The following is a 23321-nucleotide window of genomic DNA, read 5'->3' on the forward strand; positions in this document are numbered from 1 at the left end:
TCCATGTAAAGCAGCCCCCCTCCCATTCCATGTGCAACCCACTCTTCCATATGTAACATCCATGTACAGCAGCCCCTCCCATTCCAAGTGCAGCCCCCTCTTCCTTGTGTATCTTCCATGTACTGTAGCCCCTCCCATTCCATGTGCAACCCCCTCTTCCATGTGTAACATCCATGTACAGCAGCCCCTCCCATTCCAAGTGCAGCCCCCTCTTCCTTGTGTATCTTCCATGTACTGCAGCCCCTTCCCATTCCATGTGGAGCCCCCTCTTCAAGCACAGGCGATTTTCAAAATTGCCCACAAAATGCTTGTGCAATGATGCTTTATGAGAAGGTTCATATCTGCGCGTTTCGTCCGCTTTGTGCTCCGCAAAGCGCTGCCTGTACTATTTTTGGGGCGATTTTGGTCTAATGGAAGTTATAGGAAGATCGCTAAATACTCACAAAATCGCTTTAAGCAGCGACTACGTTTGCAGTTTTAAGAATAAATACATTGTATTTATTCTTTTCCGGGTCAAAGAGTCAGTCAGGAAGTGAAAAAACGGAATCTCTCTGCAAAAGCACTTCCAAAAGTAATTTGCACAAAATCGTAGCGCACAGGGGAGCGCTGGGAGGGGGGAAAATAAAAACGTGCAAAAAATTAAAATCGATGCCGTCAGCGATTTCGATTATAGATGTGAACAGAGCCTCGGAGAGAGATGAGTCTCTTGGAGGAATCTGCCTATCATCACTAGATGTATAGCTGCCTTTACTCTCTCTCTCTCTCTCTGTATGGTGGAGAGGCAGACATCTCCGCCTTTATGACAACTTTTAAAATAATCCAAGGAGGTAATGTACTGTAATTTATTGTAATTTACTGTAATGCATCGTGTCTTTCTTATTCATCAGTTCATTATTCAGCGTTTTGCTGAGTCATGCCTGTGGCCGTTAGAAAGAACCATTTTAGCGTAATTAATAAATGTTCTGACACGGGGATTTCTCGATGGATGCCAGGGCAGTTCCAGGAAGGAGATCTGCAAATCAAATTTGTCTGAAATTAAAAATGATATAATGTGCTGTTTCTTGGGAAAAATTCCTATGAATTTAATGTCCAGTTCAGGCACTTATTTACATGCATTTAAAGTAGGATTACACTCAAAATTAAATGTTTGCTCTAAAGCGTTAAACACACTAAAAAATGAATATAAAACACTATAAAGGTGGCCATACACTTATAGCTTTGCAGCAGATTTGACCATCACATAGATTTCTGTCAGATGCCTGTCAAATCGAATCTGACAGGAATCTATCTGATGTGTGCCACACACTAGGAACAGATTTCCAATAGATTTCAAATGAAATCTATTGGAAATCGATCAAATCACATTATTGGAGCATTAGATCCAATGCAACTCTATGGGCCATAGACCTAGATTTACCACTCTGTCAGATAGATCAAATAGATCGAAATCGGCTGCAAATCGATCAAATGGAGAATTTAAGAATCGATTTCTGATCAATCGATCGATTCTATAGAATCGATCGATCAATGGCTGAAATCAACCAGTGTATGGGCCCCTTAAGACTGTTCTGATGTCATTTGAATGCATGCCCGGCACACGGGCGACTGTTGGGACAGGTGGAGGACGGGGGCAGGCGTGTGCGCGCGCGCACCGGTGCTGTGCGCATGTGTGCTGACATGCGGCGGCAGCAGTGACAGGCAGGAGGGTTGTGAGGGATGCCTAGAGCCCGTTATTGTAACGGGCTTAAGCCTGCTAGTGATTAATAAAATGTATAATGATTTCTAAGACACAAAAGGGGGAGAGAGCCCTGCCCTTGCGAGCTTACAATTTAAAGGAAATGGGGGGAAAACAAGAGGAGGGGTAGTATACAACAAGCCTATAGAGGCTGTGTCTTTTAGGATACCTAGTAGGAGTGCAATTTTGTCTTAGGACAAAGGGAAGTGGCCTAAGGTAGCGCATATGCTTGTCGGAACAAATGAGTTTTTAGAGAGAGTTTAAAGGGGTTCTGTGTAGAGATTTAAAAACAAAAAACAGACACTTACCTGGGGCTTCTATCGGCCCCCTGCAGCTGTCATGTCCCGCGCCATCCTCCTACGATTCTCCATTACCCGCCGCCGGCCTGGTCTAATTATTCATCTAAATAGACAAATAATGCTCGCTCCTGCGCACATCATCGGGGGCTTACTGCGCAGGCGCAGTACGAAGGTTTCTTGTACTGCGCCTGCGCAGTAAGCTCCCGATGATGCGCGTAGGAGCGAGCACGTGCGCGGCCAGGGCCACGCAGCCACAGTTCTATTGCAGGAAGAATTAGACCGGGACCGCTGGCGGCTAACGGAGAATCGTAGAAGGATGGCGCAGGACATAACAGCTGCAGGGGGCCAATAGAAGGCCCAGGTCAGTGTCTGTTTTGTTTTTAATGCTATACACAGAACCCCTTTAAAGGTAACAAAGGTTGGAGAGTGATAGATGTGTTGCGCGTGCAAAATCTTGTAAACATGAATGTGAGGAGGTAATACTAGATGAGGACAACAGAAGATCATGTGCAGATCTGAGATTGCGATTGGTTTTGTTTCTGGAAATTAGTGAGGAGATGTACAGAGGAAAGAGATTGTGTAGAGCTTTGTAGGTTAGGGTTAAGAGTTTGAACTGAATCCTCTCATTAATTGGTAGACAGTGAAGAGCTTGACAGAGAGGCGCAGCAGAGGAAGATCGAGAAGAAAGATGAATGAGTTGAGCAGCTGAGTTCAGTACTGACTGGAGCGGGGCCAGTCTGTTAGAAGGTAGTCCACAAAGTAGTATGGTACAATAATCCAGACGAGATATTATTAGAGCATATATTAACATTCTAGTTGTGTCCTGAGTGAGAAAAGGTCAGATGCGAGATATGTTTTTGAGTTGGAGATGGCAGGAGCTGGTTAGGGAGTGAACATGATATTCGATATCCAAAACCGGCCGGATATTGGGTTCGGATATCCGAGTTTACTCGGATACCAAAAAGTTCAGATTCGGATATCCGATTCGGATCTGGATATCTGGATCAATTCGGATTTTGAAAAGGGGTATCCGAGCAGCCCTGGTCAGGAACACGTGTGAGGAGGGAGTTAAGGTCTGGGGCCGAGAGGTGCAGTTGTGTGTCATCTGCATATAGGTGGTATGAATTTGCATAACCCATAGCTCCCAAGTGTCCCTCTTTCGGAGGGACAGTCCCTCTTTGGGAGCCCTGTCCCTCTTTCCTCCTCATTTGTCCCTCTTTCAGGACTTTGTCCCCCTTTCTATATAAATACATATATTTCTATACTAAAAATGGGTTTGATTGACTCTAAACTTTATTCCCCTCCTTTAAATTGATATATTACTAATTTTAAAATGTTATTATGAAGGAAAATTAACCAGGATATAAATGACCAGTGTGGTTTGAATTATAAAACAACATATTTTTCTTATGAAATCTTTATGGTATGCGCGGCTAGGGGGCGTGGTGGGGGCATGACCAGGGGTGTGGCAGGGGCGTGGCTTAAGTGTCCCTTTTTCTCATCTCAAAAAGTTGGGAGGTATGCATAACCTGTTATCAACACGGAATAATAAGCATCTCATTGATGAACATCATTGATAATAATCCATTGACTGCATCTGTAAAGCTGAAAGCCGCAGGCCCCCACACATTCACAGCTCTGGGTTTCTGTGACAAAGGTCCTAATGCTTGTGTTACAGGTGATGCCCTGCTGCAATTGTAAAATGTTTTCATTGTTTAATGTGTGAGACGTCCAGCTCCAGGCACACATGGTTTCCTTTGTAGGTATCGGGTGACACATCATTTTACCTGTTCAGAAGGTCAAGGATTAGCTGATCTGAAGAAATGGTTTATAAAAGACCTGGCCAAGAGCTCCTTCATCATCCACTTCCTGCAGCACAGGGTGTGGTCTTCTCTGATAGGTCAATCTGTGCCACGCCCCCTAGCAGTCTCAACAGCAGGATGAGGTGAGTCCTCAGCAGCTCCTCCCTCTCAGGCTGCTGCTAACCCCCTTCAGTTCTTCTGCTTCCAGTCCAATGACATAAAATATTTAGATGATGGCAATATATAAACCAGTCATCATCATCATCATCATCTGTGCCTGGAGGTAGACTTTAAAGTATTAGTGTTCTTGTGCTTAAAATGTCTTAAAATGGGACCCTGATCAATAAAGCAACTTTGCATTACTGATTTTAGCCCTATTTTGAAAAATACTGGCATGTCATCATCAGTATGTACACTATAAGCTGCTACTCTGTGCCTATACTCATAGTAAACTAGTTGCAGTGTTTGCTGATCCTTATCTGAAAATTGTGTGTTACAGATTTTGTGTATGCACTGCTTATCATCCCTGTGCAGATCTTCCTGGTACTTCAGTGCATACTAAGCACAGAGTGTGGACTAATGTCTAAGGATGAGTCATTTAGTTTGTATAAAACAGTATGAGTCACATGTCTGTATTTTGCCAGTATTTTAAAACACAGCTTAAATCACTGACGCAAGTGTATTGCATTATTGATTAAAGTGAACCTCCGGACTAAAAATCTACTCAGCAGCACTGAAAAGGCTTGGTATTTCTTTAACAGTTTCACAGCATCAGAACTTTGTTTTTCTTACCAAAGCATCATTTTTAGCTGCATTTTTAGCTAAGCTCCACCCATCAAAGAAACTGCCCGGGCTTTTTCTCCCTGATGCTGTGCAAAGCATGATGGGATTTCCTGTGTTGTTATTTACGTTGCCTAGCAACTGGGAGGGGTGATCAGCACACAGGACAGTTGGAACTGTGTCTCATGCTCCCTGCCACCTCCTTTCAACCAAAAAGATGGCTGCCCCCATGAAATCAAACATTTGCCTGTTCTTTTAAAACAGGGTGGGTAAGAGATTATATTACCTATCTATTTTAATTAACATAACTAATGTAACTTAATGACAGTATGTTTGTTTAGGCTGAAGTTCCTCTTTAAGGTCGCATTCACAGTGCCACAGTGCGGAGCTGCGTTATAAAGTCTTATAACGCTGCTTACTGCACTGCAATGCTAATCCTATGCGACGTTAAAGTCATGTTGAAAATGTTGTGTTGTTGTAACTCACTGCTTGCAGTGCGTTACCTCTTAACGCAGATACGTTGCGACTTTAACGTCGCACCGCAACGTCCCACTGTGAATGCGACCTAAAGCCTCATTTTAATCCATTTTAACCACACTTGAAGTTCTATTCCAGGCACGGATGTTTTCCTAGATTTGTGTAGGCATTCTGTTGCAGAGATCAAAGATTATTCATACTTGTTTGTAGGCTACCTGATCAGCCAATGTCAGATAAGGCAGTTAGAAAATAGCAAAAATGGCCACATCCTGCTCAACAGACTAGGGGCTTGATTCACAAAGCGGTGCTAACCTACTTAGTACGTCTAAAGTCTTTAGACGTGCTAACCAGGGTGCTAAGTAGGTTAGCACCGAATTTCTGAATCAGATAATTCGGTGCTAACCTACTTAGCACCCTGGTTAGCACGTCTAGAGACTTTAGACGTGCTAAGTAGGTTAACACCGCTTTGTGAATCAAGCCCTATCTGTGCTATAGTCTGCAATTTTCTCACACTTTTCTCAAAAAGTAGTTACAATTTTTTCAAAGATTTAGTCTGTGACTTCCTCCTGAACAGTGGGGATGATGCAAGCAGCAGCCACACACATGCAGAGAGGCTAAAAATAGCTTTTTGTACTAATCTTCTTATCGTGTGATCAAAATGTCAAGATTTTTTGTTTATTTTAGTTGTAAAAGTACCATTTCACATAAAATGGGTAACATCTGACTACTACTAGGGATGGCCAATCATAAGCAATTCATTTTGAGTTGAAGCATGATGATGTAAATTTAAGCAGTTTGAAATTCTGACCTTGGCGAGGTTTGTTTGGTCCATTTTCAAGTTGCCTACATTTGCATACAAAATTGGCATAATCCTACAGCAACTCTGCATTATTTGTATTTCACTTCCTATCCCTACTCGCTACAACTACTATGCTATTAGATGGTAATATTATATTTGTGCCTGTGGATGGATTTTAAAAGGGCCCCTGAACTGACTCTAAACCAGGGGTCTCAAACTCGCGTCCCGCGGGCCATTTGCGGCCCTCGTTACAATATTTTGTGGCCCTCGCCGGCAAAAGCTTCTTTATAGTTCGCTTCAGTGCTCCCAAGTAATCCGCCGCATCCCCGCCGCTAAACAAGGGCTGCAGAGCCCCCAAATTGCCCGGGGGGGGCAATCCGCCGGCATTTCCTGGAAGGGGCAGAGCTTTCAGCTTCAGCTCTGCCTCTCCTGATGTCAATAGCCGCACGGATCGCCGCCTCTCCCCGCCCCTCTCTGTGAAGGAAGAGTGAGAGGGGCGAGAGAGTGAGAGGGGCGGGCAGAGGCGGCGATGCGCCGCGATTGTGAAATTCCTTATGCGGCCCAGCCTCATCCTGACTTTGCCTCCTGCGGCCCCCCAGGTAAATTGAGTTTGAGACCCCTGCTCTAAACCTATAAGACTGAACACGCCAACGTGTGTAGTATGCCCATTATACTTTCCTGTCCATTGGTATGGATGGGCCTAGTGCAGTCACACCAGCGGGCGGCAGGGAGCGGTATAGTTACCTGTTTCCAGACGGCTTCTCTTCCTGCACCGGTGGTTCTGAACTTCCCACAGGTCTTTTAGGTCCAGATCACATCCGATCACATGATTGTGATCCAGGAGACCTTGTCAGCATTACAGCGCCATCCCGTGGTGGAATGAGGGCTGTTGGAAAAGATGGAACAGACTTTTCCACCACCAGGTGGCGCTGTAATACTGACATCGTCTCCTGATCACGTCATATCATGTGATCAGAACCAAGAAGACATGTTGGGATTATAGCTCTGCTTTGGTGAAGGAAGAAGTCAATCCAGCCGTCCGGACAGATATGTATGAGAGCTCCCTGTCGCCCACTCTGTGTACCCTGCCAGGCTGGGGAAGGCACACTTCCCCAGCGGCTGGAAAAATTCGGCCTGCAGCCAAATAAAGGCTAAAGGGTTAAAGGACAGCACTACCTACTACATACACTGGCCTGTGTCATTTATACATTTATTGTCACTTCAGGTGCCCTTTAAGTATATGTATACCGGGGTTACAAACACTGACTATTGTGCAGATCAGACTTGCTGGGGGGGGGAGAAGGGCTGTCGGTAAATGCATACAATGAATTTCTGTACATTGCTGCCAGTGAGCCCGCAGGAGCGCATTGTAAACTGCCTGCTTTTCTTACTAGAGGCCTGCAGTTTAGCTGGCAGAGCGGAGAGGAGTTGGGAAATTGGACTGGGATCTTTAATTTCACGGATGACGGAGCAGTGAAGACGGGGAGTGACGCGAGCGGCAGGTACAGACTCATACAGAATAACAATGGATGGAGCATAATAGAGCATACAATGCAGTCTATCACACGCTGCTCTGCTGCAGAGCGCCCTTAAAGAGGAACTGAACTTAAAATTTAAAACACATACACATAAGAAGCACGTTTCTTTCAGAGTAAAATGAGCCATAAATTGCTTTTCTCCTATGTTGCTGTCACTTTCAGTAAGTAGTAGAAATCTGACATTACCGACAGGTTCTGGGCTAGTCCATCTCTCCATAGGGGATTCTCAGCATGGCCTTTATTCTTTATAAAGACACTCCCTGAAAAAGATTTATACAAAGATGCTGCCCAGCCTCCCTGCTCACTGCACACTTTTTTGGCATTTGGACAGAGCAACTGCCATTCACTAAGTGCTTTTAAAAATAAAGAAAGCCCTGAGGACCCCCCCCCCCCCCCCCAAGAGAAGATGGGCTAGTCCAAAATCTGTCGGTAATGTCAGATTTCTACTACTTACTGTAAGTGACAGCAGCATAGGAGAAAAGTAATTTATGGCTCATTTTACTCTGGAAGAAACATACTTCTTATTTGTATATGTTTACATGTATTTGAAATTTTAAGATTTTCATGAGAGAGGTCCTTTAAAGGACCATTATCGTGAAAAAAATTTAGAGTGGACCTTAACTCCTGCACACGACAGAAGGAAAACATAAAGAAATCCACCCTGTGTGTATTTAGAGAGTTTAGCCTGTCTAATTCCCCCTCATCTGTGTCTAATCTCAAATTGTAATTTGATCTTTCCCCTGTGTCACCTGACTGCCACAGGTGATAAGATCATTTGAAAGCACAGGATGTTAACAATAGGTCTGCTTCCATGAAAGCAGGAAGTAGACACACTGCTGATTTATTGCAGGATTTGTATCAGCTGTAAAAAAGAAATGTTTTTCTTTAAAGGTTATTAGGCTGTTGCTTATCTTTTAGAGCAGAAAGAAAGCTCTGAGTTAAGGTCTGCTTTAAAATACATGTAAAAACATACAAATAATGATGTTTCTTCCAGAGTAAAATGAGCTATAGATTCATTTTTTTCCTATGAGGAGATGGGCTAGTCAGCAAACTGTCAGTTCTGTCAGATTTCTACTTACCACTGTAAGTGACAGCACTTACAGTAGTGAGTAGAAATCGGACAGTTTGCTGACTAGTCCATCTCCTCCTGGAGGATTCTCAGTATTTCATTTATTCTTTATAAAAGCAATCACTGGAATGGTTCTATACAAAGATGCGGACAGCCCTCCCTCTGCCAGTTGGACTGAGCAACTGCTGTTCACTCAGGCCTCTTTCACAGTAAGGCTCAACACACACCATACAATCTTGGTTGTTCAATCTTACCACTTTCATATAGTATAAGAGCTTATCCAATCAATCATTAAAGGTATTATCAATCTGTTAGCCCTTATACTACATAGATTTGGTAAATCTGTACAACCAAGATTGCATGGTACAAGAGTGGAAGAAAAAAGGCCGGCACTAGATCCCAACAGCAAGGCACAGGTCCGCTTCACCGGATTCTGTATATGTAGCATGCACGTGCACCTCAGAACAAAGCGTTGAAATGTAGCATAGAAGGAAAGTGAAGGCACTGATCTTGCAGAAAATATACCTTTAATCCACGGTGGAAGGACACATCAGGGTATACAGTGGGGGTGGGGGAGGCCTGACAGCTGTTTCGCTTTAGAACAAAGCTTCTTCAGAGGCCAAAGAAAGTTCTTTCTTTGGCCTCTGAAGAAGCTTTGTTCTAAAGCGAAACAGCTGTCAGGCCTCCCCCACCCCCACTGTATACCCTGATGTGTCCTTCCACCGTGGATTAAAGGTATATTTTCTGCAAGCTCAGTGCCTTCACTTTCCTTCTATGCTACAAGATTGCATGGTGTGTGTTGAGCTTAAGACGTTGTGTTTTGATGCAACGTTAAAGTCGCAACGCAACACCCCAAAAAAGTTGCAACGCAACTTCATGCCCCGTTATCGTCGAATACAGTAGGCATACAGCCAATGAAAAGTATGCTTCCAAGTCATTACTGAGCATGTGCAAACAGTCCAACGCAGCTAATAACGTGTATAACGCACAGCATGCAGCACTTTACACGTTACACACAAACGCAACGTGTGCACTGTGAGTGTCGCACAGACTTAGTATTTCTGTGCGTTAGTCTGCGTTGTGACATTTTCTAACGTGCGACTTTAACGTCGCACTGTGAAAGAGGCCTCAGTGCTTTTGAAAGTAAAGAAAACCCTGAGAATCCCCCATGAGGAGATGGGCTAGTCCAAAACATGACAGGTCTGTCAGATTTCCACTACCTACTGTAAGTGACAGCAACATAGGCGAAAATACATTCATAGTACATTTAACTTAGGGAGAAATGTACTTTTTTATTTATGTGTTTTTATGTATTTTAAACATCTTTTCACTGTAGTGGTCCTTCAAATTTAAACTGAAGCATTTAAAAAACAAAAAAACAAACAAACAAAAAAATACAGGTATCACCTAAAGAGAGGGTAGGCTCTGGGTCCTATAGAGACTTCCTGTTCCTCTTCTGGTCCCCTTGTTCCAGCACTGGCTCCCCTGTTAGCAGTCTCTGCAGGGGGCTTCAGAAGTCTTCGGGAGACCGAGTGCTCCCAAAGACGTGTGGCTCTGTACTGCGCATGCGTGAGCACGCTCTCTTACCCACGTGCACATGTGCAGTACAGAGCCGCCCGTCTTCAGGTGCACTCGGCCCTCCCGCAGCAGGAGATTGGAACGAGGGGACCGTGAGAGCAACAGGAAGGCTCTATAGGACCCAGGACCTCAGGAATATCTGCAGAAGGGAGACCGGGCACTTATGTCCTTTTTGTAATTAAAAAATAACTTGCTGTTTTTAAGTGTGGTAAAAATGTTTTGAAATGAGGCTCTGGTTATTAATGCACTGTACATGTATTGCTGATTTTCTTTCACTTGTTTTAAAGGACAACTGAAGCAAGAAGGATTTGGAGGCTGCCATATTTATTTCCTTTTAAGCAATACCAGTTGCCTGGCAGCCCTGCTGAGCCTCTGCCTCTAATACTTTTAGCCATAGGCCCTGAACAAGCATGCAGCAGATCAGGTGTTTCAGGTAATAAAGATTAGCTGCATGCTTATTTCAGGTGTTCAGACTCTACTGCAGCCAAATAGATCAGCAGGGCTGCCAGGCAACTGGCATTGTTTAAAAGGAAATAAATATGCCAGCCTCCATATTCCACTCACTACAGTTGTCCTTTAAATGCTGGCAAAATATTGTATTTGGCTCATAGCATGCAGATCATATAATAATTGTAATAACAAATGACTCACTAGTCTAAATAGGTATATTCAGCAGTAGTTCTGAAAAATGCATCACAGAGATGATAAGCAGAACTAACAAAACAGAGAGAAAAGAAGACTCCAGAAGCAAGCAGGGAAGATGTGTTTCTTACATTATGTGAGCAGAGAATTGGTACACACTGCAGCTACATTACTGTCAGTAAAAATGTGTGATATGCTCAGCCCATTGTAGTTCATGCTGCAGCTCCCGGTGGAATGTCTCCTGCCATCCCCTCTCCAGTGGCCGCTCCTGGGTGGAGCTTGCTGGGACTGAAGCACCCTCAAGTTGCTCCATAGCCTTAGCAAATCATCCCCATGAATTCTGATTTAAACACTTCAGCCTTCAGTGTCGTTTCACCTTATGCATCCGAGCAACTTTCACCTCCCATTCATTTGCCAATAGCTTAATCACTACTTTATCACAATGAAATGATCTATATCTTGTTTTTTTCCACCACCATTTAGGCTTTCTTTGGGTAGTACATTTTGCTAAGAATTATTTTATTATAAATCCAATTTAACAGAAAGATTAAGAAAAACAAACAATTAATTATTTCTCAGTTTTTGGCCATTATAGTTTTAAAATAATACATGCTACCATAATTAAAACCCATGTATTTTATTTTTCCATTTGTCCCGGTTATTACACCGTTTAAATTATGTCCCTATCACAATGGATGGCGCCGATATTTTATTTGGAAATAAAGGTGCACTTTTTCAGTTTTGCTTACATCACTTATTACAAGCCCATAATTTAAAAAATAACTGTAATATACTTTACTACATACATATTAAAAAAAAATTCAGTCCCTAAGGTAACTATTTATGTAATTTTTTTATTGTATATTTTTTATAGTATATATATATATATATATATATATATATATATATATATATATTTTTATTTTTTTTTACAAAAAAAATTGTGTGTATATATCGGGGAGTGTGGGAGGTAAGGGGCTAATTTTTAAAGTAAAAAAAATGTCATTATCACTTTATTTCCAGATGTAATTTTATATTTGGCCACAAGATGCCCTCGTGTCTCACTTCTGCATTCGGAAAGTTCCTGAGTGGATAGGGCAGAAGGGGATTTGTGAAAGATAGAGCTGTCTCGTTGACGGTGTCGGTCTTTCATACGTGGACTTAGATCAATGAATGGGAACTTTTCCCCATTCATTGATCTCAGGGCTAACGGAAGGCGGAGGGAGCGCCCAGCAGTGCAGCCCATCTGGACGGATATATCCGTCCAGATAGGATTAAGTGGTTGATTAATCTAATCCCTGCCATATGTATGGTTAACCAGGGCCTTGTTTTTTTTTTTTTAAAGAGAGTGGCTTCATCAAAGTTTTGCTGGGAAGGCCCATTGTCTTTGAATGACAGCTATTTATATCATGTTTATTTTTTCCAGCCCATGACCAATAATGACCACGCCCTCTTTCTAGTGTATGACCACGCCCACTTTTTGCTGCATGCACCGCATGTATCTATGCTACCTCTACAGTGGATCCAGCACCTTCATGGGACACTCAGAAAATAATTCCTGGAGCCGCCCCTGCCACTCTCTATAGGATTGATGGGCTAATTGGCCAAGTGCCTAGCAACTTATCGGTATAAAGTCATAGATAAATTAGCCATCATTTCAGGTGGCAGTTATCCACTAGGGGCGAGCAGATTTAATCCTTTATGAATTACTGGCCCAGAATACGTGTGCAGATCAGAAGCTCCGATCCCGCTTGCTGTTAACTTGCTCCAGGTGTGGGATTCTGGGTAATATTTAAAGCAGGAGGGACGGCCATACTATCCCGGGGAAAAAAAAACACATACTGTATGTAAGTAGATAAACTTTTCCTACTTACATAAAATATGTATTGCACTGTCCACATTTCAGTGAATTTCATATATTAAATAAAGAAAAAACTGTTCCAGACATTCTCCATCTTTACTGCCTCTGGCTGAAGCCAATCCTGATGTCATTTCCTCCCTTACTTTTTTTCTCCAACTGTGCTGTCATATCTAGCTTTTGATTTTGTGAATGTACGCCATTATGTGGACATCTGCGGTACACTTCCAAATTCTTTGATTGTCCAAATACTTCTGAGTGGGACGTATTGGACCAATTAGAGAATGCAAAAGTTTACCGAAAAATCGGAATACAGCAGGAATTTTATATACTCAGTAGTATTGGACTGGTCAGAGAATGCAAAAGTTTACTGCAGAAATTGAAATACCAGAGAGATTTTAGGCCAATCACAATACTCAGGCCGGTTTCACACTAAAAACTGGCTGAAGCCAAAAACAGCCTTAAAGAGACACTGAAGTCTCAAGAAAAACATCTTTTTATTTAAAAAATGTGTTTAATATGCTAGTCCTACCTAAACCGCCGTATTCCCGCCGCTGTAATCTATCTAAATACCCCCCAAACTCCCCCCTACCTCTCCCCCGCAAAATTCACGACTTTCTTGGTAGTGGATTTTGCTGCTGTTGGAGACAGAGCTATGAGCTGCAGCTCTGCCTCCTTACGCGTCTACCAGCGGCAGATCTCCGCCTCTCCCCGCCCCCCTCAGTGAAGGAAGACTGAGAGGGGCGGGGGAGAGGCGGTGATCCGGGCTGATGGACGTGCTGAGAGGCAGTGCTGCGGCTCATATCGCTGCCTCTCACGGAAGCGCTGCCCGGATTGCCCCCCCCCGGGGAGATTGGGGGGGGGGGGGATTTAGATAGATTACAGCGGCGGGAATATGGCAGTTTAGGTAGGGCAAACATATTAAACACATTTTTTAAATAAAAAGATGTTTTTCTTGAGACTTCAGAGTCTCTTTAAAAAGAGACTGAAGTCTCCCAAAATGCCTGTTTTTCTTTTAAAATTCTCTTTAAAGAGACTCTGAAGCGAGAATAAATCTCGCTTCAGAGCTCATAGTTAGCAGGGGCACGTGTGCCCCTGCTAAACCGCCGCAATAGCGCCGCTAAACGGGGGTCCCTTGACCCCCAAACCCCCCACTGCGACACTTGGTCGCTCCTGGAGGCAGGGCTAACGGCTGCAGCCCTGCCTCCAGTCGCGTCTGTCAGCGGCGCATCGCCGCCTCTCCCCCGCCCCTCTCAGTGAAGGAAGACTGAGAGGGGCGGGGGAGAGGCGGAGATACGCGCTGACAGACGCGCGTGGGGCAGGGCTGCGGCGGTTAGCCCTGCCCCAACCAGGAAGCGCTCCCCCGCATTACGGAGGGGATTTGGGGGATCAGGGACACCCGTTAAGCCGCGGGATAGCAGCGGTTTAGCAGGGGCACACATGCCCCTGCTAACTCTGAGGTCTGAAGCGAGATTTATTCTCGCTTCAGACTCTCTTTTAATATCAATGCCCTAACTGAAACACTGCATCCCCGCGGCTGAACACTCGATTAATCCCCCCAAACTCCCCGGGGCACATTGCGTGGAGCGCTTCCGCATAGAGGCAGAGCTTTGGGCTGTAGCTCTATACGCGTCCATCTGCGCGGGTCTCCGCCTCCGTCTGCCCCTCTCAGTCTTTTTTCACTGAGAGGGCGGGGAGAGTCGGCGATCAGCGCAGATTGACGCACATGGAGGCAGAACTACAGCCCAAAGCTCTGCCTCCCCCGGGCAGAAAAATCCATGATCAGGAAAGTCGTGGATTTTTGCCCCGGGGAGTTTGGAGTGATTTATTCAGCCGCGAGGATGCAGCGTTTAAGTTAGGGCATTGATGTTAAAGAGGTTTTTAAAAGAAAACCCTGTATTTTAAGAGACTTCAGAGTTCCTTTAAGGCTGGGAACACACTTATCAGAAACGCGTGTTGCAGAAAATGCAGCGTTTTTGCCTGTAATGTTAGTCAATGGGCTGCATCAAAAAATGCATACAAAAACTGCCTATGCGTTTTGTATGCGTTTTATAATATGCTAACACACAGAAACGCATGCAAAAAAATTCATCAGCGGAAACAAAAAACGCAAATGCATTGAAAACGCATGGAAAACGCAATACAAATGCATATGCATAAAAACGCAAAGTTTCCCGCACTGCTAAGTGTGCACCTAGCCTCAGGGATTACCGCGTTAGTACACGGTAATCCCCGTCTGGCAGCCGGCCAAGCAGGAAGTCAAATGACGTTCGCTTCCTGTTGGCGAACTGATGGCGTGCGCGAAAGCGTATTGCTAAAATAGAGTCCGTGCATGCAGGACGCAATAACTGCGGTGGTTAGTTTAAAAACACGAGTTTGGCCATAGACTTCCATGACTTTTCCCCTGACCATCCCTACTCACAGCGACCAGAGTCAACTCTTCACATATCTAAACTACAGAATACTGAACTCTGGTTGCTATGGGTTAATATTATATGCAATGTTCTTTTATCGAGCAGCTCCATATTTCTGCTTTGTATAGTTGCTTTGTGCCGCACAGCAGAGCCCATTGTTGCTGTGGAAGTAATTGCATGAGACAGGATCGCTGTAGGCCGGGAGGGGGAAGCGTGGGGCGGCAGCATGCGGGCTGTGTGTGTGATGTGTAGAGGGCTGTACGGAGCTGAACACAGGGGTCATTAAGCAGACATCCCCCGTCCGTCCGTGACATGATCATCTGCCCGTGGTACTCGGGGTCCTGAAATCTGGCCCAGGCGCTCGCCGCTGCTGCTGGAGACGCGGCCGCAGCTGAACGCCGGACCTGGGAATTACGTAACCCTCTGACAGATCCGTTCATGTTCCCTCTGCTCGCCTGCGCTGAGTCTGGCTGGCCTCCCCTCGCCGGTACCCCCGGCACTGCCAGGAGAAATGGGGCTCACTTTAATCTGCATCTACATCTTACAGGCTCCTCTGTCTGCTTAAGGACCACTATCCCCCCCCCCCAAAATTCAAATCCATATGAATACATATTATACAATGTAAATATCTTCGAGAGTAAAACGCACTGTAAAATTATTTTTTTCCTACGTCTCTGTGATTTACAGTAGGCAGGTTTTTGACTAGTCCATCTCCTCATGGGGGAGTTTTGGGGTTTTCTTTATTTTCAAATGCACCTACTAAATGGCAGTTGCTTAGTCCAACTGCCATAATAGGGACCAAGCGATTAGGGGGGCCAGCAGGCATAAACATATGCTTTCCAGGGAGAAAGAGTAGTCAAGACACAGATTACTTCCACTAGGGTGCGCTCAGTAGGCAGTAGCAGTGTTAAAGAGTCTAGCCCAAGGTCTCCTTACTGAATAGGTGCTGCTGGCTTAGAGCCAGTGCACACCAAAAAGCGGTAGTGTAATCGCAAATTTTTGGAGAGTTTTGGTGTAGCTTTTTTTAATGAGCACTTTTTGAAGTGATTTTTTTTATGGCAATTCTAGGCATGTGCCTAGCGATTTTCGAATCATGCCTAGCGATTTTTGGAGCGTTTTGATGTAGTGTTTGTTATTTTTGGTTACAGTAGCGATGTAACTGAACAGTTTCCATAACAAAAACGCTTGGACAATCCCTCTGATCTAGCGCTTTTCAGGGCAATTTTCCACTTTCCTGTACTTAACATTGAGGCTGAATCGCCTCAGAAATCAGCAAAAATGCTGCAGGACCCGAGTTTGCGTTTGGGAAAAAAAGCTCATCGCTCTGCTGTGCTCCATCCCATTCAAATACATCAGCCAGGCGCTTTTAAATGCACTCAGAAGCGCTCTAATTTTCAGTAGAAAAATACATATATTCGCACAGATCTGTACATCAGTCCTGAAAAAGGGTCAAATGAAGAAGAAAGAGGGACAGAGGAACTGGGTTCCCAAAGAGGGACTGTCCCTCCAGTTTTTCTTCTTTTTGTTATTGCTTTATGGATGCAGGTTCCGGGGCTTTTATTAGGTAGGATTTTCACATGGACCGGATGCCTCTGTGGGAGAGGCATGTGGCAGAAAAGTAGGGATGATGTTAGTAGAATGTGCTGTGTGACATATATATTGCTTTAATGACAGGTTGACTTTTAGGATAGAGCCGCCCCCTCCCTCCTCTGAACACTAGATGATGACTAGACTGATGTGAGCAGGAGGCTGACTGATCTGTGTCAGGTTCAATTAGCACTTCCTCTTCCTTTTGAAACTCTATCTGCAGAGCACAGCTGAAGAGAGCATATTACTACTCAGCCTGTCAGTGATAATTATACACAGCGCTGAGCTCTGACTTCCCACTGTGAGGACCAGAATGAGGCAGAGATGCAAATCACAGGCCCCACAGCAAAAACACACACACAAGCACCCCATAACACTCATTTTACCATACAGGTCCTCTCCGGAAGCGCACATTACACATCCGGTAGGGTGCAAAGTATTTGGAGACGAGTATTCTCCTGATATATAGTTTCAGGGCTTTCCCAAGGCTCCCAGATAGTGATGGCCACGTCTAGGAGAACTCATGGAGAAGCATGTGATAGGTTTACATAAATTATCACCTGACCAAACTGATCACATGCTTCTTCATGAGTTCCCCTACTCCTAGACGTAACCATCACTACCCACGATCTTCCCTAAAGAGGAACTTTAACCAGGGCAGTTTCTAGGATAAATTGCACCCAGGGCGAGGGTGTAAAAATTGCGCCCCCTTCTAACCCCCCACGTGGACTTGCAAACCCTTCATCTTTAGGGACAGTCACACAGCCACGGGTCACAAGTAGATCTGCCTACTTACTAGTGACCAGCCGCTCATCCAGGAGGAGGCAGGGACCAGGAAACCACACATAAATAAGAAACACGAGAGCCCAATATAGTGTAGTATGTATTGGAAACCGTGGATAAATGTAAGTGTGAGATGAATATACTCACAAACATGGGTTACCTCTTAGGCAACCACTGTAGATGCAGGTGAGGAATTTAGACCTGTCCTCACTCAGGATTAAGATGTCGCTCTCTGTAGATCAGAAAAGTAGGGGCAGGTCACCCCTCCACCAGGGGTGGACATGGTATTATTGTAAGAGAACTGAGCAGGATAAAAGGTTATAAAAGTTTTAAAATTTGCTGGGAGGCAATGGTGGACTTACCTCCAGAAAGCAGACTCAAAATACTGTCTGAATTAAACAAATAAATGTATTATTGGTACCCCAAAAAGATGCAACGCGTTTCGTAGGCACAGCCCGCTTCATCAGGCAAGAAGATAGAGGACAAACAGTAGCTCGTCAGTAGCCTGAATAGCGCCTCTGCTACTGCCTCCACTGCCTCCCAGCAAATTTTAAAACTTTTATTACCTTTTATCCTGCTGGCACCTCTTTTCTCTTACGATAATACAAGAAAACATGGAGGAGCCCGGAAAGCCGACTCCTCCATGGGCGCCGCGCACTGACAGACTGCAGTACCGCTACAGGACATCAGGTGGCATCATGCGGTGGTGACTTGACGTCTGACGCAGGCAGCCTAGAAGGATCAAGGAAGGTATCGCACTGGTAATTTTCTTCCATTTGGCTGCACCGCGCGTCACCACCAGCTCCCTAGCGGTTGTGTCCTTCTGCCTGAGTGCCCCCCCTTCTTCTACTTGCCGGTCTGTGCCCAGGGCGGTCGCCCTGCCAAAGAAACGGCCCTGACTTTAACCAAGGATTGAACTTAATCTCAACCAGTAGGTGATATCCCCATTCCCACCCGAAATCTTTTCTCCAACAGATCATCGGGAGGGTCTGAGTGGCGGCCTCAATTCTGGTAGCTGTGTGCGGGAAATATTTTTTGGGTGGTAAAATACCTCATGCTGTATTTTCCTCCTTTTTTTTTAGCAATTCTGAAAGATTTTTCCACATTTCCGGAAACATGGGGTAAAAAGTGCTGTATTTCATCGGTAAGCAGTAAATAAATAATCAGGGCCGGTTTAAGCAACAATGGGGTCCCAGGGCAAAATAAACCTGGGGGCCCCCCCAACAGATACCCCGGAACAAAAATCGGCATTAGGGGACCTTTTTTTGCAGCTGGTATAGTCAGGGTATGAAGTCCCAATCGGTCGGAGCTCCACATTCTGGCTATCCCAGCCTGCATGGGGGACAAGGGGTTAAAAAGTTTCAGGAGGGGGGACCCCATATAATTAAAAAAAAAAAAAAAATTCCCACACTCTATAAACATAAAAAAAATTGGGAAAATAGGAAAAAATGCCAGGGATCTTCATGCAGCCATATTGCGGCTGTATAGCGATCCCTGGCCAAAGCGCTGCGGCTGTGTATGGACCCCCTGGAAACCCCGTCAGGAAATGTATTGCTCTTTTGTTTGATGCATGTAAAATTACACTACCGTTAGGTTTGCTGCTGGAGGTGACATTTACCGCATTTAAAAGTATACTTTTTTCCTTCAAAACTTTAAAATCGATTTTCTCAAAAACTATAAGGTCTTTTTGAAAAATAGTTTTTTTCCTCTTATTCCTAATGATCTCCTTAATATATCCTGCACATTTAGGGTTTCTAGCATTTAAGATGGATTTGCTATTAACCAAAAGTCGGCAGGTTTTTAAATGTGTATTTTTTTTCCTTTGAAACTTTAAAATCGATTTTCTCAAAAACTATAAGGCCGATTTGATTTTTTTTCCTCTTGTAGCCACTGGGGGCCCCTACAAGCTCTGGGGCCCTGGGGCAGCTGCCTCCTTTGCCTCTATGGTAGCGCCGGCCCTGTAAATAATAGTAGTCTTAAATTGTTTTTCATAAGTTAGAATAGTCTTTGGAAGATGTTTTTTTATTTTTTTATTTTTGAGGGGGTGAAGGTGTATTTGATTATGAAGCAACCTATGGAAAGTATATTTATAGGCATCCCGTATAAAAAAAAAATTCTGTAAATATTTGGAGTTTTATTTCTACTATTCTTCTCTATTACACAGCCTGAATAGGAACAGCAATGGCAACTCCACTAAAAACTGCAAAATGCTTAGACTTTACTACCAAATTGAATGGCCCATTTACACTAGAGCGTTTTGCCGGTGATTTCGGTAAAACGCCCTATGGGCCCGTTCTCACTTGGGCGATTTGCGTTAATCGCCCTCCTGCTGCACTGAAGATCGTTTATGACAGGACGCGAGAGGTGGGGCAAATTGTGAAAGCTTTGGCCATTAACACAAATTGCCAAACGCAAACGCGTCACCTGCACCATTTTCAGGTGATTTCCTGGCGATCGCGTTTCAGTGCTATAGTAGCGCTAAACGATATCGCTAAAAAAATCGCTAAGTGTGAATGTCGATTTTTTTTCAACGCAAATAATCGCCATAGCAAAACACTAGCAAAAGCGCTAGCGTTTTGCGTTTAGCAAGTGTGAATGGGCCCTTAAACTGATCGGTAAATTATGTGCTAACATGCTCCCTGATTTCCATGAGAATAGCGATTTTTGCTAAAATAAATGCAAATTACCCCATCATGTACCGCATGTGGTAATTCATGACTAAAATTTACCACATGAGGTAAAACATGACTAAAACCTACCAGAATTGCTAAATGTCATTACCACAGGCAGTAAATTACTATACATGCGGTAATTTGCTCAAAAACCCTACCAGAATTGAGGCCAAGGGGCTCTATTCACAATAAGCAGTTTGGTAAAAGCATTTTGGACGGTAAAATACCTCATGCGGTATTTTACACTTTTTTTTTCCAAATTACCAAAAGTTTTCCCCCATGAGGCAGAAGTTCGGTAATTTACCGTACAAGCATGCCTCAATTCACTAAGCCCTGCCCAGTAAGCGTCACTTACCAGTCTTCTAGCAGGGCAGCAGGCAGGGAGCTGTGTGTGTGACTCTGTCTTGTACAACCTGCCATCCCTTTAGATGTGCTGCAGCCAGTGCTGCTTGGATACCTATTTTCAAAATCTGGAATGAATTCGGATCCGGATACCCAGATATCCGATCCGAATCGGATATCGGAGTTTGACATTTTGGAATCCGAATCGGATATCCGAACCCAGTATCCCAGATATCCGCCCAGATTCGGATATCCGGGTAGAATACCGGAAGTGGGCTTTAAATTGCTTGTAAAACGATTTTTAGGGTAAATGAGGCATGTAGCATCATGTTTTTTTTAAAGGGAAACACTTATTGATGATGTGAGCACTTAAATCTCTCTCTCTCTCTCTCTCTCTCTCTCTCTCTCTCTCTCTCTCTCTCTCTCTCTCTCTCTCTCTCTCTCATTTTTGCCATTGAGGGTGATTTTAGCTTCTGCTCAGATATCTGAGCTAACTATCCGCCCGGATTTCAGATGGGAAATCCGAGTTTGCTGGGCAGCACTGGAGCTTTTCTGTGTGCTACAATACAAATATGCACATCTAAAGGGATGCAGGGATGCCCACAGAATTGTCAGCTTCTTCTGCTTTGATACACTGAAAGACCCACCGGCATCCCTGTCTCATCCAATCAGCATGAGAAGCAGGTTGTGTGGCTGCCTATTGGCTGGCTGCCTGGCAGGGCTGTGGAGTCGGAGTCGAGGAGTCGGAGTCGGGGCAATTTTGGGCACCCGGAGTCGGAGTTGGAGTCGGAGTCGTGGTTTCAGAAACTGAGGAGTCGGAGTCGAGAGTCGGAGTCGCATGATTTTTGTACAAAATACATAGCCCTGTTAAGTATTAGACTAAGGAGTCGGAGTCGAGGAGTCGGAGCCTGAGCAATTTTGGGCACTCGGAGTTGGAGTCGGAGTCGTGGTTTCAGAAACTGAGGAGTCGGAGTTGGAGTCGGAAGATTTTTGTACCGACTCCACAGCCCTGCTGCCTGGCTCCCCCCAAAGGCTGTCCGTCAAATCTACCGCACAGAGACAGCATGGGGAGAGCCAGTTATCGGCTGCTGTGAGCTGGAGAAAATTACTGAACACTTTTGGCCGGTAAATAACGTGCAGAAGTCTTTGTGAATTAGCATTTCTTGACATTTCCCGAGGTTATTACTGCACAACTCTGTAATTTACCTCAGTAGTCTGGAACTGTGATTTTCTGTGCAGTGATGGGTTTAGGGAAGTGTAACTTGGGAAGGCGATTGGTAAAATCCGCTGTTTTGAGCATTACTGAATAGAGCCCAGTGGGGTGAATTCCCTTCCGCTGTGTGATGTCATGACCATGGTCATGACAGTTTGCTGTCAGTGAGCCGATCTATTCGAGAAAAGGTAAAAATTTCAGGGTTTTCTTTGTTTTCAACAGCATCTCCTGAACAAAAGTTGCTCAGTCTAACTGACAAAATAGTGTGCAAGTCAGCAGGGAGGCCGGCTGGTATCTTGCAATTTTGGCAGTTAAATTGTTGTTCAGGAAATGCTGTTGAAAACAAAAGAAAACCCTGAGAATCCCCTGTGAGGAGATGGACAAGTCCAAAAGTCGGTTCTGTCAGATTTTAACTGCCTACTTTTTTCGCGATAGTGGTCCTTTAAAGGGGGTATCAGCTGCTGATTGGGATGAAGATCAATCCTTGGTTACAGTTCCTCTTTAAAGGGGAACTGAAGAGAGAGGTATATGGAGGCTGTCATGTTTATTTCCTTTTAGACAATACCAGTTGCCTGGCAGACCTGCTGATCCTCTGCCTCTAATACTATTAGCCATAGCCCCTGAACAAGCATGCAGCAGACCAGGTGTTTCAGTGGTTCAAACTTATAATGACCTGTCTGATCTGACAAGACTAGCTGCATGCTTGTTTCTGGTTTTAATCAGATGCTACTGCAGAGAAATAGACCAGCAGGGCTGCCAGGCAACTGGTATTGATTAAAAGGAAATAAACATGACAGCCTCCATATACCTCTCTCTTCAGTTCCCCTTTAAGGAAGGCCTGATGTGAGGAGTGTAGGAACAGAATGGGGGAGGGGCTGTTGGGTCTGAGCAGCACAGACACAGCTGACCTCTATGTCACTTCAGAAGGGAACAAGCTGCCCTGGGTCAACAGGAAACGATCAACATAGCTGAATGTTGCTGAATAATAACACCCAGTCTATTAATGTCACCCCACCTCTATAAGTAGCTCGTATGAGCGGGACCTGCAGGAAGTGTGCGATATGTGAGCTGCGAACATAACTCCCCAGGAACCTGCTTACACATGGAACCCGAGAGGGAAGCCTCAGCCCTATTACAGTGTAGCTGCCAGGGAAGAAATATGGAGCCCACCATTGCTGACCTCCGGAGTAGTCTTCTAGCTGTCCTATGACTATAATCATTTCTAAATCACTCACCATGACAAGGATACAGAGCAAGACTTCTGACATCCCTCAGTAGCAGGAGAGATGTTTAATGAGATATTAAAGTGACACTAAAACGAAAAAAAAAAATTATGGTATAATGAATTGGTTGTGTAATACGGATAATTAATAGAACATTAGTAGCAAAGAAAATAGTGTCATATTTTTATTTTCAGGTATATTTCAGGTTTTTTTATAACATTGCATCATTCTCTAATAATTGCACTTTTCACAATACACTCAGCATTCTAAAGGGGCCCATACACCTAACGATTTTCCCGCCGATATACAGCCGTTTCGGGCTCCAGAGCTACACAAAACCTCCTGTCCCGGCAGCTCCACAGATTGTGATCGGTTTCAGGCTGAAATCGATTCACAATCTGTTTGCAGTAAAGGTGGCCATACGATCCCTCTCTGATCAGATTCGATCGGAGGGGGATCTATCGGTTGGTCGAATCTGATGGCAAATCGACCAGGGTATGGCCACCTTAA

General features: G+C 44.4%; 1 protein-coding gene across 3 annotated transcripts in view; it reads left to right on the plus strand.

The window, feature by feature from the left end:
* The window catches only part of ST8SIA5 (ST8 alpha-N-acetyl-neuraminide alpha-2,8-sialyltransferase 5), a 989793-nt gene that overhangs the window by 934396 nt on the left and 32076 nt on the right, over window positions 1–23321 (plus strand). For 2 of the 3 annotated variants that reach the window (XM_068251563.1, XM_068251555.1), the window contains exon 2: window positions 7287–7394. The exons of the other annotated variant lie outside the window; for it this stretch is intronic. In XM_068251563.1, coding sequence (XP_068107664.1) covers window positions 7287–7394 — 108 coding nt within the window. The remainder of the gene's footprint in view (window positions 1–7286; window positions 7395–23321) is intronic. 3 annotated transcript variants of the gene reach the window in all.

The sequence above is a fragment of the Hyperolius riggenbachi genome, chromosome 1 (assembly GCF_040937935.1).
Source record: "Hyperolius riggenbachi isolate aHypRig1 chromosome 1, aHypRig1.pri, whole genome shotgun sequence".
NCBI lineage: Eukaryota > Metazoa > Chordata > Amphibia > Anura > Hyperoliidae > Hyperolius > Hyperolius riggenbachi.